The sequence below is a fragment of the Macaca fascicularis genome, chromosome 1, assembly GCF_037993035.2.
Source record: "Macaca fascicularis isolate 582-1 chromosome 1, T2T-MFA8v1.1".
NCBI lineage: Eukaryota > Metazoa > Chordata > Mammalia > Primates > Cercopithecidae > Macaca > Macaca fascicularis.
Window position 1 is genome coordinate 114,792,185 of NC_088375.1, and position 17,362 is coordinate 114,809,546.

At 46.4% G+C, this 17,362-nt stretch overlaps 1 protein-coding gene across 4 annotated transcripts in view; it reads left to right on the top strand.

Moving 5' to 3' along the window:
- The window catches only part of ZNF697 (zinc finger protein 697), a 29,575-nt gene extending 12,962 nt beyond the window's left edge, over nt 1–16,613 (top strand). For all 4 annotated transcript variants that reach the window (XM_065547015.2, XM_045364567.3, XM_065547022.2 and 1 more), the window contains 2 exons: nt 9,884–10,146; nt 11,901–16,613. In XM_065547015.2, the coding sequence (XP_065403087.1) occupies nt 9,884–10,146; nt 11,901–13,309 (1,672 nt within the window). In that variant the 3' untranslated portion in view covers nt 13,310–16,613. The remainder of the gene's footprint in view (nt 1–9,883; nt 10,147–11,900) is intronic.
- The last annotated feature ends 749 nt before the right edge of the window (nt 16,614–17,362 follow it).

Below are 17,362 nucleotides of genomic sequence, written 5' to 3' on the forward strand. Positions count from 1 at the left end.
GAAGGTGATTCCAGGGAGGACCAATTATTGATGTACTTAACCTACTGGACACTCACATCCTTTCATTAGTTTGTCTGTGCTGGGGATAAAGCATTCCCCTCATAGAACTGTCACAACTAGGACCCCTAATCCAGTTTATTCCTTCTTGGTTTGGAGTGTAGAGTTGCTGCATTAATGGTGGAAATAAACAAGTTCTGGTGGGCAGGATCCTTTTTTCGTTGTTTGGAAATATAAAAGTAGATGAAAATGGAAACAGAATCTGATTCTATTTTGAACATAACAGCTATTCCTTTATCTCATTTTTAAAAAGAGCAAAAAGCATCAAACTTAAGTTTCTATTAGTATCTTTGCTCCATTGCCCCTTCTCCCAGTTCCCATGAGCTCTATTCAGTATTAAGCCTCGTAACCACTCTTGTTTTGGCATGATTTATAAAAGTAGGCTACTCCTTTTATGGAAATCACTGATATTTTATTATGTTCTGGCCATAACTTAAATGAACATAAATAACCCAAAATTTCAGAACAAATATAATTATTCATTTTAAAACTTTTTATTAGTAAGTTTTCTAGTAAATATATAAAAGTAGATAGATTAGTGTAATAAGCCTACATATACCACCACCCAGCTTCAACGGTGGTCAATATATGACCAATATTGCTTAATCTGTACCCCAGCCCATTCCCCTTTGCCCAGGAATTATGGTGAAGCAAATTCTAGACATACCATTTCACTTGTAAATATTTCATTATATATCTCTTAAATATATAAGAACTCTTTGTACACTTAATCTCAGTACCAACACCTGACAAAATGAAGTTTCTTGATATCAAATATCTAATTAATATTCACAGTTCCTCAGTTATCTTCTAATTTGTTTCTGTAATTTGTAAGTTTGAGTTGGCATTCAAATAAGGTCAGTATATTGGGGTTGGTTGATTTGTTTATGTTTTTTGACCTACAGTTCTCTCTACTTTCCCCTTTCTTTGCCATTTTTGTCACTGTTGCATTGTTATTGAAGAAAGTGGATCATGTGTGTTACATTCCTATGATCTGGTTTTTGCTGATAATCTGTAATTTTTAAGGAAATAAGAGTAACAGGTATGTAATTATTTAAAACATGTTTTTAAGTGTATGCAAAGTTTTACTTCATGCCGAAAACTAGCTGTGGAGGTTAACAGGTAGGCAGGAAAATTCAGGCATCAGGTGACTTCTTTACGTTTTTATTCCTGTTTTTTCTTTTTGGAAGATATCTTGGCAGATTATAAGGAGAGGTGTCACTTACCCACTGCTGAAATGCGCTGGGCTGGAACACGCCAGCCATTCTTCATCAACAACACCAAACAGTTATTTTGGGCAAAGAATTGGAAGAGCAGTTTTTTTTGTTGTTGTTGAATCTACAGTGGGAAGCTGGGGTGATTGAATGTATGCCTCAAGTCCTTTGGCCCCAACACCCCTCTCTCCTTATTTGCTATGATAAGCATTCTCTTGAGGGCTATTCATTACAGTGGAAATATGATCGCAAAATCATCTGGGTTGGAAAAGACTTCCTGAGGTCACCTGGCCCCATCTGGCAACATTAATATGGGATTCCAGCATCAACTTTCCCAGAACAAGGCTGTTGGTTAACAACTCCCATATCTCACATAAACCCCTGGTGCAGTCTTAGCCTGTTTTCTCTTTTGTCCTTCAGTGAAATGCATGATTAAATTGCATGTCTTTCTGCTGTAGGAGTGTTACACAACTAGGACCCCAATCCAGACAATACATACATGTGGCTGTGCAGATCTTTAAGATTAATCTTGATTTTTTCCTGCTGTCCTCTATAGCACATATACCCTGAGACTCTATTCGACTATCTGTATGTAATAATGGTTTTCATGAAAAATGTTTATATGGGTAAATTTTGAAATATGATGCAATTATGGCAGACTACACTTTTTTTTTTTTTTTTTTTGAGACGGAGTCTTGCTCTGTCGCCCAGGCTGGGGTGCAGTGTCCGGATCTCAGCTCACTGCAAGCTCCACCTCCCGGGTTTACGCCATTCTCCTGCCTCAGCCTCCTGAGTAGCTGGGACTACAGGTGCCCGCCACCTCGCCCGGCTAGTTTTTTGTATTTTTTTAGTAGAGATGGGGTTTCACCGTGTTAGCCAGGATGGCCTCGATCTCCTGACCTCGTGATCCACCCGTCTCGGCCTCCCAAAGTGCTGGGATTACAGGCTTGAGCCACCGCGCCCGGCCGGCAGACTACACTTTTAAGCTACAGTATGTATGACGGTTTTATGTGTCAGTTTGGTTGGGCCACGGAATGCCAAGATTTGTGGTCAAACATTATTTCGGGTGTTTTTGTGAGGATGTTTTTTAGATGAGGATAACATATAAATCAGTGGACTTTGAGTCGATTCCCCACCATAATGTGGGTGGGCCTCATCCAATCAGTTGAAAGCCTGAATAGAACAAACAGACTGGTCTTCAGAGGAATTTTCTGCTGCTCTCCTGGGTTTCCAGCCTGTCAGCCCACTCTACAGATTTTGGACTTGCCAGACCGCGTAATGGCATGAGCCAGTTCTTTATGATAAATCAATCTCTCTCTCTCTCTCTCTCTCCATATATATATATATATATACACACACACACACATATACACACATACACACATGCACACACACATCCTGTTGGTTCTCTTTCTCAGGAGGACCCTGATTAATCAGTGTGCAAAAAAAAAAAAAAAAAAAAAGGCAAGTATATGTCCTCGATTTATCTGGCTCTTTTTTGAAGATGTGTTTTATATTAAAGAGATGCAAAGATCATTGGAGACACCATCAGCAACATTGAGAGTCTGGCCACAACTCTTCTAGTAAAACCTGACTTTCAGTCACTTTCCCTTTTTAGCCTTAGTTTCATCTCTGTAAAAGAAGGTTGAATGAAGGGATTTCCAAGGTCTGTGATTTGCTGAAATGCAAACATGGAACATTTGAGCCAGCTGCTGAGAAAGTGTCTAGAGATAATAAGTCTGAGGGCTGCCCAAAGTTTCTCTTACGAAATAAAACAGCTGAGGGTGTAAAACAGTAGTGGTGGTGGAGCACAGGGAATAAAAAACCATGAACAGAAGGATTTCCTGTATATAAGGAAAATATACAGGAAAATGGATCACCCTGATTTATGTCGCAGAAGATTCTAATCAGTTAAATGTAAAACATGGACAGTAAATGCCAACAGGAAAACCTTTAGCTTTTGTGACTTCTCAGCTGAGGGCAGAGAGTCTAACTCTGAGGGCTCTTAGGATCTGTGTCTGCACTGTACTAATTCTTATTTTGTGCAGGAGGAATAGGGTGGTGGTGGAGGATTGGCATTTATGATAAGCTGAGGCCCTCAAGCCAAACTGAGGGGCCCTAACCCAACCCATGGACAGGAAATGCCTGACCCCAAGGGCATTTGTGCTATTCCTGATCACAGAGATCGGAAGGAGCCTCAGACTGGTGCTGACCCGTGGGGATGCAGGTTGATTTCTCTGTTGCCTTGGTTTTGAGCCTTCTTTTTCCAACTTGGGCTTCCTTCTCCAGGGAAAAAAGCAGTAACCACAAGGCAGAAACCATATTATTTTAGCTCCTCTTGTCTGGAGAGTGGGCAACACTTAGGTGCAGTAATCTTTTGGCTGTCCCTGTCTGGAATTAATGTTCACCCTCATGCAGCAGTCTGCCACGTGGGTGGCTGGCATTTTGGGTTGGGCAGTCTGGGTTTGTGCTTGACAAAGCCAGCTGAGGGGAAGTTCGCCTGCCACATTTGGTTGTGGACACATTCTGTGTAAGATGCTTACCCCTTGCTCAGTAGAGGCATCCCCTGCAAATATGGCGAGGTGGCTTTCTTTGCCCTTTGGGTTCCTTTTGACCATAAACTTCCCAGTGAGGAGGCAGGACCCTGATGATCATATCCCCTGAGAGGCTAGCTGGCTTTTCACCCAGTTGGTGCTGAAGATGGACGAATGATTAACCCCCTGGAATCTCTGGTTAGACCCCAGTTGTGGTCATGAGTTCAGCCTTTTGAACCGCAGGCTGAAATTGTTTTTCCAGCACTCTACCCAATCGGGTGTCCCCGCCTGGATTCTGCTAGGGAAGCTCTCCCTTGGGAAATAGTGGTGGGCACGGGGGCGTGGGAAGAGGAGGGAGGAAGCCTCCAGCTGCTGCTGGCCGGCTCTGCGTCCCTCTGAGGAGGTAGGGAAGGGACCCTTGAAATGAGTGGGAGACAGGAAACGAGGTGCAGTCTGGAGGCCCGAGTGGGAGCAGCTCCTGGCCCGCCGCCCGCCGGGCCGCTTCCTTCCACTGACATGACAGCCCTGCCGGCCTGGCTCCCCGCCACCTGGCAGCGGCCGCCGCGGCACATGACTCTTCCGCCCTCTGCCCTGGGGGCTGGCGGGGCCCAAGCGGGGGCGGGGAGTGATCTGCTCTGGAACTGGCCGTCCCTGCTGGTCAGGGCTGCCAGGTGCGGCCCGCGCTGCTTCGCTGGGGACTGGCCTTCCTCTTCCAGTCCTAACTCGCTGGCTATTTGTCCCTTCTAGGAGCCAGCGGAGGGGAACACCCGCTGCCTCTGAGAGAGACGCCGCCTGGGGTTCAGCTTCTGTGGCCTCGGTGTTCTTTACACGTCAAATGGGTCACCCTGATTTACCTCTCAGTTACTGGAGTCAAAGGAAATGAACCCACTGCAGTGCATTGGAAGGTGCTTAGGTCTGCTCCAAGGCGACACCGCGTCCGCAGCGCCATCCAGGCCAGGGGCCGCGTGACCGCGTGGGGTCCGCGCAGAAGGCTGCCCCAGCGAGGCGGGAGCTGCGCCTCTGCTTTATCTTTTAAAGGCTGGGACAGACCTGGTACTATTTCTGGCCTTGGTTTCTATGTAAAATCCAGGAAGGCGGGGGAGATGTGTACACTCCTCTGCCCTAACCTCTTCATAGGAAGTTAGGTTAAATCCACAAAGTGGTGGGGCTCTTGTTCAATAGGGATAGATTTTACAAGTAGCCCCAAAGTGGGGGATTTGGAGAATGTGCCAATGAACTTGGTTTAAATTCTAATTCTGGCTCTGCTACTGGCTTCAGTTACCCTCCCCCATCTTCCCACCTCATTCCCTTCCTCCCTCTTTTTTTTTTTTTTTTTTTTTTTTTGAGATGGGGTCTTGCTCTGTTTCTCAGGCTGGAGTGCGGGGGAAGCTGGGGGCAGTCTTGGCTCACTGCAGCCTGGAACTCCTGGGCTCAAGTGATCCTCCTGCCGCAGCTTCCCAAGTAGCTGGGACTAAAGACATGTGCCACCACACCCAGCTATTTTGTAAAAAGTTTTTTGTAGAGAAGGGACCTTGCTCTATTGCCCACGCTGGAGTCTTTTTCTCTTTTTAGAGATACTTTATCACATTCACCTCTGCTCTGTAGCAGTGTCTTCAAAGTGATCTGATTTTTCTTTCAAGTGGGGTTGAGTTTGTCTAGAAGGCTCTTGAGCATTTTCCTGGTGATAGGCCTTACTTTTTTGAAATGGAGGTAGGGGAAAGGGACATGAAAATATCACAAGTTCTAGAAACCAGGATTCGAGCAGTCTTGAAGTTGCCCAGTCCCACCCTGAAGTGATCTGCATCCAAGAAAAAGGTTTTGTGATGGTGGTGGTGGAATGTTTGGGGATTAAGAGTTGGCTGTGTGGATTAACAAGCTGGAGCTGGAAACGTCTAATGAAACTGACAATGATGCCTTCCTGGATCAACTCACCTGTGTGTCATATGACAAGCCTGAAGAGGACTCAGGAACATTCAAACCCAACCTTCTCATGGAACAGAAGCCCGAAGGGGGCAAATGCTTCAAGTCACACAGCACAGTGGTTGTGTTGGCCAAAAACCAGAATTGTCTCCCTCAGTGATTACAACTAGATGTAGAATTAAGTTTTGTATGTCCACCAGGCTATTGCTTTTCCCCTTTAAACTTCTATTTCTTCTTATTGGGGGAAGGAGAGCTCCCTTAGAGATGGTGTAAGTCAGAGTTTACTGAACCAGGCACCCACACCCTATTTAGCTTTAGGCCTATACTCTGTTTACAGGATGGGCAATCAGCAGCTGAAAACTAACTGAATTTGGAATTAAACCTTTCTCCCTCTACCTAGCTCCCTTAAGCAACTAGACCCTCCCTGGTTCTTGAATCCACGTTGTGAGTTGTTCATTAATAGAACCTTTAGCAGCAAGGCTGGGGGAAGCTGTTTGTACTTGCCAAAGGCCATTCTCCATGAATGTAGCTGTGAATAGGTGACCCCCAGTTTAGAATGGGGGTGTGTATAATTTTCTTAAGAAGTTGTTTGAAGTTTCATCATAGTTATAACTACCATTTATTGTGTCTCTAACATGCCAGCAGCTTTTATAAACATTAATTTCTGTGGCTTGAGAAACAACCCTGCAAGGTAGGAGGCAGCATCCTTGTTCTTATGGATGCAGAATCTGAGATTCAGTAAGGCTGAGAAACTTGTACAAGGTAAAGTGGCTGGCAAAGAGCAGAGGATTCAAACCCAGGTCAATCTGGTCATAAAATGATCACACTGCCCTGCTGCCCATTGGATATCCAGCTCCAGCCTTGCCTAGGAAAACATGTTGCTAGTTTTTGAGAGTGAATGGGAAAGGAGCTGGAACAAAATATGCCTGAATATCTGACACTTTATACCATGGTGTCTAGTGTTTTTGAATATGAAGTTTTCTAGACTGAGGTTATGACAACTCCTGCCCTTGTCTTCCTTTTTATTACTTCTAGAGTAATTGTAGTTTTAACATCTTCTATCATGTTAAAAACAAAGTTGGTTATTTTTCTGATTAAAAAATACCTGTTTATGTAGAAAATACAGATATACAAAGAGGACAAGTCTTCTCAAACTATATATCAGCTTCTGGTTAAGAACGTGTGTACGGGAGCTAGACTTGCAAGAGTATGTATCCCTGCTCTGCAGTTTATAATGTGTATGACTTCAGACTAGTCACTTCTGTGCCCGTTTCCTATCTGTGAAGTTGGAAATATCCTACTTCATTAGGTTAACATTAAATGAGTTAATAGCTGCAAAGCCCCCAAAGTGACCGAGATGTTTAATATTTTACTAAACTTCTGATCTTCCTGTCTGATCTGTGTATACACGTGTAAGTATACATGTTAGTATGCATATAAGCCAAAATGAAATATTTTTCAAACCAGCTGCTTTTCATATAATTATATCGTGATCACCTTTCCTAACCTCTAAATAACCTTCTCCATTACCTGACAACTGCCTAAAACCCATGATGTGCTAGTGTGAATGGAACTGAATCCGTGTTACTGGGCATGCAGATTTCCAGATTTGCACTAACATAATGCATTTTTAAACAAATTTTAGTTGTTGTCCCATGAATGGTATCTGGGTGACAGGAACTTCAAGCTCTTTTCAGAGCACACCTAATCCTCCCTCCCCTAGTCTAAATGAGAATAAGGATCAGGAAGTACTCCCTTGGGAGCTCAGAACCTGCCTTAATTCTGAGGCAGCACTGTGAACTTTTCATATGTCAGCTGTAAGTGGGGAACTCACTCTGGCTCTCCCCTTTCCCTGCCTTTAAATCTAGACAAACCATGTTTCCACATTTAATATCTGATATCTCGGTTCCCAGTAAATCACAAATCAGAACGTTCTGTTGTTCCATTATTGCTATGTCTGAGGTGCCCCCTAAGAAGCCTGTCCCTAAAAGGGCTTAGAAGTGAAGCTCTGCTCCCTGTTTCCCAGATTGGACTCCTAAATCCTGTCCCTCAGGATGGAGTGCTGCAGTCCCTTTTGTGCCATGCTGGGCACTGTACATTGCCGTTTTAGTTTTGTGAGTTTCTGATGACATGCTTATTTGACTTTATTGACACAGAACCCTCCTGCTGGTCTCAGATTGGTAGAAACCATTGATTGGTCCCCTCTTAACTTCCCCCGTCCCCTGACCCCCGCCTTGCCAACGCCTGCAGTTTTTCACTACTAGCAAATCAATAGGTCATGTTTGATGACCCTACTCTTGCCTATCCACTTGCAGGCGTATTATATATGCAGACTCAAGGGATGTACTTGTCCATTGCGTCTGAGCTCCAAAGAGGCAAGAGTGATGGGCAGAAGTGATTTGGGGTCAGTAGTCATGGAGTATACCTCTTAAAAAGTTTACAGCTTTAATGAGATTTTTCTCCTACTGTCTTAGACAAGAAATCTCCAAATGTTGGAAACTTGGCATTTTAAACAGTATACATTCTAAAGGAATTCAACTGCATTTCAGGACCTGTTGACTGACCAACCTCAGACACAGTCATATCCTAAGACATTAAAGGAAAGGGCTCGATGTTCCCTCTAATTTAGGGAGTATATCATCATCTCTCAGAAAGAGTCTAATGTGGTGATGCATCTGCCAAAATTACAGAGCGGGTGGCACGTCTTTGGGGTGTGCTGGAATGGCATCAGGACTTAAGAGGGAAAATGTGTGTATTACATGCTTGTAAAACTCAAAGCATCAGTTACTCTCCGCAATATTTTCCAAAGTGCTTTTTCATTAGTTTCCTTCTAACACCCTCCCTGTGAGAAAGGTTAAGTAGCATTACCCTTCTTCCACTCATGAGGACACTGGAACAATGAGAGGTTAATTGACTTGCTTTGGGCTCTCTACAGTGAGGCTGACCCAGCTGGAATTTCCAACTTCCGCTGCCTGGAACTCCAGCTTACCATTCCCAAGGCTCTGTAGAACCAGGGCCACCTCAGAGAAGGCCTCCGCAGAGGCAGGAAGAGCTCCCAGCCAAGAAAGGGGCATCTTGCTCAGCCATGTTCTTGCTGTTTGGGGACTGCTGAGGCAGAGAGCTAGTCTCTTCAAAGTTATAGTCCAAGATCCTCGACCTAGAAACTGTTTGGCTGCCTGGAGCTAAGCTGTAGGAGTGATGGATGGCAGAAATAAATTATTTTTGGCTCAACTGCTCAGTCTTGGCAGGGGGCCCTTTAAATTTGAAATGTTATCCTGACATCTACAAAAGGCTTAGGAATCTGATGTCATTTTCTCCCTATGATTCACATGTTGGCCTTTTCTGTAGAGGGGTTACCAGTTATCTCTGGTGTATGTTCCTGTTAAGGGTTCTCTGCAATTCGGATGCTGTAAAATATGTAATTAGGATGATAGAGATGGCTTCTAATATAGAGGGTCCCCTGTACCTCTTCTTCCTGGCCCCACCAGGCCTACTTGAATCATCTTGGCTCACTCCTCCCTCCAAAGCAGATCCTTACTACAAAGCCAGGTTGGTGGTGCTATTGATAACATGGTCTTAGACAAGAAGTTACTATACTTGATGCTTCTGTTATCTTGTGTCTTGATGTACTTTTTCTCTGGCTCCTTAAATTAGCCAAAATTCTTGCATGATAACCAAAATACTTGCAAGGTTGCTGTGGGCTGGAGAACAAGCTTAATAAGAGTATGAAAAGCATGGAACTTTGAGGCAGCACAATTGCTTAATCCCCACTCTAGTGCTTATAAGTTATGTAGCCTTGGGCTAGTGGCCTCTTCTTTTTGAGTTTTGAGTTTTCTCACCTGTAAAAATGGGAACAGCTACTTCACTGTTAAACTATAAAACCACACTAATAGACATCCATATCATACCCAGAAGATCAAGATTTGGTCCAGTGAGAGTTGGCATCCAGCCTCATAGTGAGGTTGTCACTGTTCTCCTGCCACCCAGTCCACCCTCCTTTGCACTCACTTGTTTACTTTAAAATGTGGAGTGAAGTGGAGGTTTGCCATCTGGGGCTTGGAACTCTATACATTTTATTCGACTTGGAAATTAAGGCTAGACGTGGTGAGGGGATGAGACCAGACTGACATGACCTTTCTTTGTGTTTTTCTGGAGCAGGGATTCCTGGTCACCTCCCTTGCCCTTTTCTTCCTGGATGAAACAAGAAGATAATCAGGGTGTCTGTGCACACCAGGACTCAGAAGACAAAGGGATGGGTTCCGATTTTGAGGACTCTGAGGACAGGGAAGGGGACCCAGAAGAAAGAGAAATGGGCTCTAATCCACAGGACACAAACAAGAGAGAAGGCCATCTGGAGCCAGAGATGGGCTCCAACCCACAAGACTCAAGGCACAGGGAAGCAGTGCCCGACACCTGCACAGGTGAGGAGAAAGCTGGGATTTCCATGCAACTTGCCCCATTTACACTTACTTCTAGCTCCTCTAGAATCCTAACCAGGGACAGCATTCTCTGTAAGGGAGTTCCCTAGAGAGGACCATTCAGCGGGATTCTGTACTGACTTGCCTTTCTTGTGTTAGCCTGAAGAGATCCTTTTCTTCAGCCCAGTCTGAGGTGAGCTGTGAAGAGGCTCACTCAGTGGCACAGTACTTTACAGTGTAGAGAATGCGGCTCTAAATTAACCCCTGGAACAACACCACAGTAGAATTACCCAGGTAGTATTAGAATCTACCTCACAGGGTTTTGGGGAGTTAAATGAGTTGCTGTATATAGAGTTACTAAGCACAGTACTGTGCAAATAGGAAGTATCCAGATGTTTACAGTTATGTTCTCATCTCCCTTTGCGATAAGTCAACTCAGTGGTGAGTGACCTGCCTAGGTTCATGTGGCTAATTCCCAAAGTGCCCATGGCCTCTGCTAAATGCCTTACTCTCACTGACCTGAAAGAGAGAATGCTGGGCCTCCACCCACCTCCTTGTTTCCGTCTTTGGGCATTCATTACTGCTCAGTGCATGCTCTGGGGACAGAAATGAGCTAAAATACTTTATGGCTAGGACTGCGAGGTTACATTCCTTCCCCTGTGACACAGTCCCAGACTCCCTGCTGCCCTCCTCCACAGTGCACACAAGCATGTGAAGGAGGGCGCATGTGAGGCCTTTCACATCTCAGCATCTTCCCTCTGCTTGGGGATACGCAGCCAGAGACCAACAGGTGTGTGTCCTGGACCAGCCTCTAACCTGGGCTCACCAGCTCTAGGTTCTGTCATCTCTTTCTCTATTCCCTACTACTATCCTCCTCCCCGACCCACAGTAAAGTCCTGAAGGTGAGTTCAGTTTTTTGTTCCACCATAAGCTGTTTCAGACTGACCAAATGTACTTTAAAAATTAGTCCAGGGAGCCGGGCGCGGTGGCTCACGCCTGTAATCCCAGCGCTTTGGAGGCCGAGGTGGGTGGAAAACGAGGTCAGGAGATTGAGACCAGCCTGACCAACACGGTGAAACTCCATCTCTACTAAAAATACAAAAATTAGCCAAGTGTGGTGTCATGAGCCTGTAATCCCAGCTACTCAGGAGGCTGAGGCAGGAGAATCGCTTGAACCCAGGAGGCAGAGGTTGCAGTGAGCCGAGATCGCCCCACTGCACTCCAGCCTGGACGACAGAGCAAGACTCCGTCTCAAAAAGAAAGAAAAATAAAAAAAAAAAAAAAGAAAAAATTAGTCCAGGGCCTGGTTAGGCCAGGTGGTCTTTCTCAGGTTGGCAGACTGTTCTTGTCTTTTGAGACTAGAATCTTGAAAGGCACTGGTAGCTCTTGGAGTAAACCTTTTCTTCTGAGCTCTTAGGGAGTGTCCCACCTGGCACAGACTTGACTATCCTGAACACAGGCAGTCAGGCCTTCAGATGGCTCTGCTAGGCAGTGCCTCGGGTCCAGCTAGTGGGGCCTGGGCCTGAGGCAGCTGCCTGAAGAACTGGTGGGCAGAGGAGTCAATGAGTGCACTTTCCTTTAGGCCTTTCCCTGCAGGATCCAGTTGCGAGAGGCTACACTCTCAGGGGGCCTTGAAGGGGCAGGGATCCTAAGTGCCTGGGGGAGGGGATCACAGTTTTATTACTGAGGTTTCCTCTGGGCTTACCTTTTGAATGCCAAATATCGTAATCCCCCACTGCCACCTTTTTCTGTTGCAGGGGGGCAGCTGAATGAGGAAGAAGGCGTTCCTGTCCATGGGGAAGAGGATGCCCAATCTGGTGTAGCTGACATGGCGATGTTCCCAGGACTGTCTGAGTCTGACAGCATATCCCGGAGCCTCCGGGAGGAGGACGAGAGTGCTGGGGAGAACCGGCTGGAGGAGGAAGAGGAGCAGCCGGCCCCTCCCGTACTTCCCTGGAGGCGACACCTCTCCCTGGGGAGTCGGCACCGAGGTGACAAGCCCGCCCACCGCCGCTTCCACCGGCTCCACCACCCCATGGCCATGGACCTCGGGGAGCTGGATAGCCTGGTGGCCAGCATCATGGACGCGCCCACCATCTGCCCCGACTGCGGGGAGAGCTTCAGTCCCGGCGCCGCCTTCCTGCAGCACCAGCGCATTCACCGCCTGGCGGAGGCCGCTGCCGCCGCCAGCCTGGAGCCCTTCGGCCTGGCGGGCGAGTGCGACGCGATGGTGGGCATGATGGGGGTGGGTGTGGCGGGGGGCTTCGGGGCCGGGCCCCCGCTGGCCCGGCCACCTCGCGAAAAGCCCTTCCGCTGCGGGGAGTGCGGCAAGGGCTTCAGCCGCAACACCTACCTGACCAACCACCTGCGCCTGCACACGGGCGAGCGGCCCAACCTGTGCGCCGACTGCGGCAAGAGCTTCAGCTGGCGCGCCGACCTGCTCAAGCACCGGCGCCTGCACACGGGCGAGAAGCCCTACCCGTGCCCAGAGTGCGGCGAGGCCTTCAGCCTCAGCTCGCATCTGCTGAGCCACCGGCGCGCGCACGCGGCTGCCAGCGGCGCGGGGGCGGCGGCGCTGCGGCCCTTCGCCTGCGGGGAGTGCGGCAAGGGCTTCGTGCGCCGTTCGCACCTGGCCAACCACCAGCGCATCCACACGGGCGAGAAGCCGCACGGCTGTGGCGAGTGCGGCAAGCGCTTCAGCTGGCGCTCGGACTTGGTGAAGCACCAGCGCGTGCACACGGGCGAGAAGCCCTACATGTGCTCCGAGTGCGGCGAGACCTTCAGCGTCAGCTCGCACCTCTTCACGCACAAGCGCACGCACTCGGGTGAGCGACCCTACGTGTGCCGCGAGTGCGGGAAGGGCTTCGGGCGTAACTCGCACCTGGTGAACCACCTGCGTGTGCACACCGGCGAGAAGCCCTTCCGCTGCGGCCAGTGCGAGAAGCGCTTCAGCGACTTCTCCACGCTCACGCAGCACCAGCGCACGCACACGGGCGAGAAGCCTTACACGTGCATCGAGTGCGGCAAGAGCTTTATCCAGAGCTCCCACCTGATCCGCCACCGCCGCATCCACACGGGCAACAAGCCGCACAAGTGCGCGGGCTGCGGCAAAGGCTTCCGCTACAAAACGCACCTCGCGCAGCACCAGAAGCTGCACCTGTGCTAGGGGCTGGGTCCGAGGGAGGCTGCCCTCTGGGGAGCCTCTAGGGGGTAGATGTCCTGGGACTGACCCAGGGGAAGGAAATGGGGAAGGGGCGGGAGGGACAATCTGAGAGTGACTGGGGAGCCTTTGGTGTTCGGGGTTTCCTGAAGTGGGAGGAGGGTTGAGTAAGAGTTGTTCTTTCCCGGTGCTATACTTGCCTCCTCTCCATGGAAGAAATGTTCAGGAGATGCGCTTGGGATGATGACTTCCTTAAATACATGCTGTAGGGGGTGAAGAGCTTGGAGGACCAGGCGCTTTGAGGACTTTGAGGAAGGGCAGTTCGTGGGCTGGGGTGGGAACAGGATGGCGGGCAATAGACTAGGGTATGCCGCGATGGCCTGTAGGAGTCTGCAGGGAGAGGGTGTAAATGAGGGCTATGGGGCAAAATAAAACCAAGTATAAGTGATTCTATCTTGGTTCCACCAAGCGGTAAGCCAGAGTTTGCCCGGTCTCTGCACATCACCTGTTGTCTCACAAAAAGTAGGGGAACCTTGTCACATAGGAAAGGATATTTAATGTACTTTTCCTTTCTCTGAGCCACAGTTAGCTGCTATTTTGAGGCATCCAAGGGAAAGTGGGCTGAAAAACGCCGCACTCTCATTTCAAGGGGCAATGTCTGGGGTTTACAAATTCATTAATAACTGGTTCTCAGATGTGGGAAATCCTGATTCTGTTCCGGGTTCTTTGCTACTTCCTTGAAAATAATCTAGCTTCGTGCTGGGTCAAGGTGGTTTACCTGGATGACCCCCCTCCCCCGCCCTCGCCCCATCCCAGGTGTGTGCCACATCCAGTATTTCTTTCAGGTCTCAACTGTGGTCTTTTAAGTGCAGGGAAAAGGAACAATCACAGCTATGCGTGACTTTCCTTTTTGCACCTCACCCTGATGTAGATGTTTCAAGTGAACTTGAGACCATCAACAGTTGCCCAGTGACCTGCTAAAAAGTCAGCTAGCTCGCAGTTTTGCTGGCCTTTATGTGAGAAATCCAGGAAAGTGTTGACATTGTTGGGATGCAAAACTCCTTGGTCTCATTTGCCTTCACTTAGCATTTGTTAGTGACCTCCACTAACCCCCACCTCCGTGCATATGAGGGATCTAGTCTAAGTAAGAGTGTCTTTTTCCTGCATGTGGAGGCACAGTAGAAATCTCAAGGCTTTACCCAGGAGAGCCCAGTCAGGGAGAGGTGTAAATGCAAAATTGCCAAATAGCACAAACAATGAATGTTTTCTGGTTGTTATATAGATGCCAAAATAGCACTTTGATATTTGCAAAGTGCTTTATGCTTTTTAATAATTGTTAGTTGTTTCTCACATCATTGTGAGTTAGATCAGTATTATGACCCCTGTCTTAGGGAAGGCCTGGGAACAGGAGCGTGCAGGCTGTCCTGAAGAGAGGCTGAGGACAGTGTGAATAATTGTAGCCTGACCTTTTGCATTCTCCAGCTCAGCTGCTAGGAAGACTTGCCTGTCATGATTTATATAATAAAATAAGGACACTGAAAATTCTTATGCTTGATGAAAAACTTAAGGCTAGCCTAGAAGGGCCAAACATGTCCTTATTGACAAAGCTGGTCTTTGTCACCTAATTGGGGTATCCTAGCCATGTTCCATTTCTAGTAGGGGGCTGTAGTTAGATGACTCTTGTGTAGATTTCAGTTATTTATGCTGAAGATCCCTGCCCTAGGTTAGCCTTTAGAAGTTAGAGTTGTGGAAAGCGGTATTGTTTTCTTCACTAGTGATTGTTACCCTACACATTTCATGGAAGCATCTTCACAAAATATTGGACACAGTTGAAGGGGGAAAAAGCTACGAGATTGTTTTTACAGTTTTAGCAAAGTTTCTGTGGATGCTAGTAATTTATACTTGATCAGTTGTATTCTAGTAAAGAACCTCTTTGGGGACTGTAGGAAAGCATGTTTTTGTGGTTATAAAAACACTTAAAAATCCTGATAATTCTGGGCTTGTATAATGCCTGTTGATCTTGCCCTCTGAATCAATTTATTGTTATTCACAAATGCAAATAGGTTTTCAAACTATAGACAGTTTTGAATGACATTAATTCTCGTTTTCTTTTAGTCAGGAGTAATACAAGCAAAGCAAGTGTCCGTTTTGAATTCTGATTTTAATCTGAATAGGAAGCATATTAGACCCACCTGAAAATAATATAGCCAATTTTTAGGTAATCTTACTGCTTTGTGAGTTTCTTTCCATGTATATCTACCTCTTCCAGCTGTTTTAAGTTCTCTCAAGTCTGTGCCTATGAAATCTCATCCACCTTTTGATTATTCATGGATTGATTATCCGTTTTATTGTTTTTTGGTTTTTGGTTTTTTTTTTTGCTGCCATTGCTATGCCTGGTCTTGTCTGCATCAAATATACTACGTATCAGCAACTTTAGAGAATGGGTTCAACAGGGAGTGGAGAGTGAAGCTAATGTAAAATAGTTTAGTGGCAGTGGGAATCTTTGGACTTCGTTTACCTCTCTCGTTATTTCTATTACCATGGATAAGAGAGTCAGCTGCTACTTTGATATCCCTTCTATGAGCAAATTCTTAGAAGAAAACAATCCAACTACCAACGCCCGACTCTATTGGTGCGTTTAAAATGTGATTCCATTTTTTCTTACAGTTCTTCAGGGAACTTATCTGCATTAAGTGAGGTCAAATGCATTCAGGAGGTTGTTTCTTCTATCTAGTTTTAGAATAATATTTCTTTGGCAAACCCTGTTAACTGCGGTTCACCCTTGAAAACGTTCATCTGAGGACTTTTTCCACCAACTCGTTAATGATGGTGGAAGCAAGTGTATTATTTGTTTCCTGGAGAATTTGGTGAAGAGCAGTCTTCTGCTGCTGCTCTTTACTAAGCAAAACCTGGAGCAGTTTAAATAGGCTAAATGGTTTTGATTAAATCTTGAGCTCCGAGTTGGAAGGAGAAAATGAGAAGTTAACCCCTTGAGCCATGTGGTCTCTTTACAATCAAGAGACTGTACATATGTGAAAAAATACAAATTAAGGAACTGTGTTCATAGACAATCTAAACTGTGTTTCTGAAGTTTGTGCACATTTTTCTTCACTGTAATGTTATTTTACAGCTGTTTGTTAAAATAGTGAATAATGATCCTAAAAGTAACAGGTTTTGTGTGAGTGTGCTTGTATATGTGAGAATTGCCTTATTTTCAGGTTGTTTTATTTAATGATGGTTCCTTGGACAGCATTCTGGTGTTCAGCAACCAATATGGAATATTTGTCATTAAATCCATATCAGTCTTTTACCATGTCATTCTTCTTTGACACACATTAAATGCCACTCAGCTCTACCTATGGAAGCTATGTTCCTGTAGGACAAGGGTTGACAAACTACCAAATCTGCCCTGCATATTTTTGTACCTAAAGTTGCGTTAGAATACAGTCATACCCATACCCAGGCACATTTGCATAGTATCTGTGCTACTTCACCCTGAATTTGCTGTGAGTGGGCCTCTGCCCACATTCCAATTAGAAATACTGTACCTGGTCAACCTGGAATTCTTGAGGTTTGATTAGTTTAAGCTACAGATTTTCTTAACCTTGGAGAGCTTTTTGGATTGTTTGCCTTTTAAATGACGAGAGCGATTAATTGGAGTGAGGCCTAAGTTCCTGTAGTTTTATAGAAACTCCCCAGGCGATTTTAATGGGCAAACAGGGTTGAGAACTCTGTAGGACCAATTAGAGACCCCCCATTCTTTCTTGGGGATTACAGTAAGTATAATAATACGTAAGGCTCAAATCTTCTCCTCTGCTGGGAGGTATGGAGGCAAAGGGCAATGCAAGGTGCAACATACTTTGTTTGCTCCTGGTGGGCCACCTTTCACACAGCTGCTCCAAATCATGACTATAATAAGTAAGAGCCAGGAAAAGTGCCTGTCTTGGCTGTCCATCCGATGACAATGGAATAGGTGTGGAAGGCTGCTGCTGGCCTTCACCGTCTTCGCCACTCAGTCAGCCTTCTTCCGCTTCTCTGAGATCTTCATTCCGGCAACTC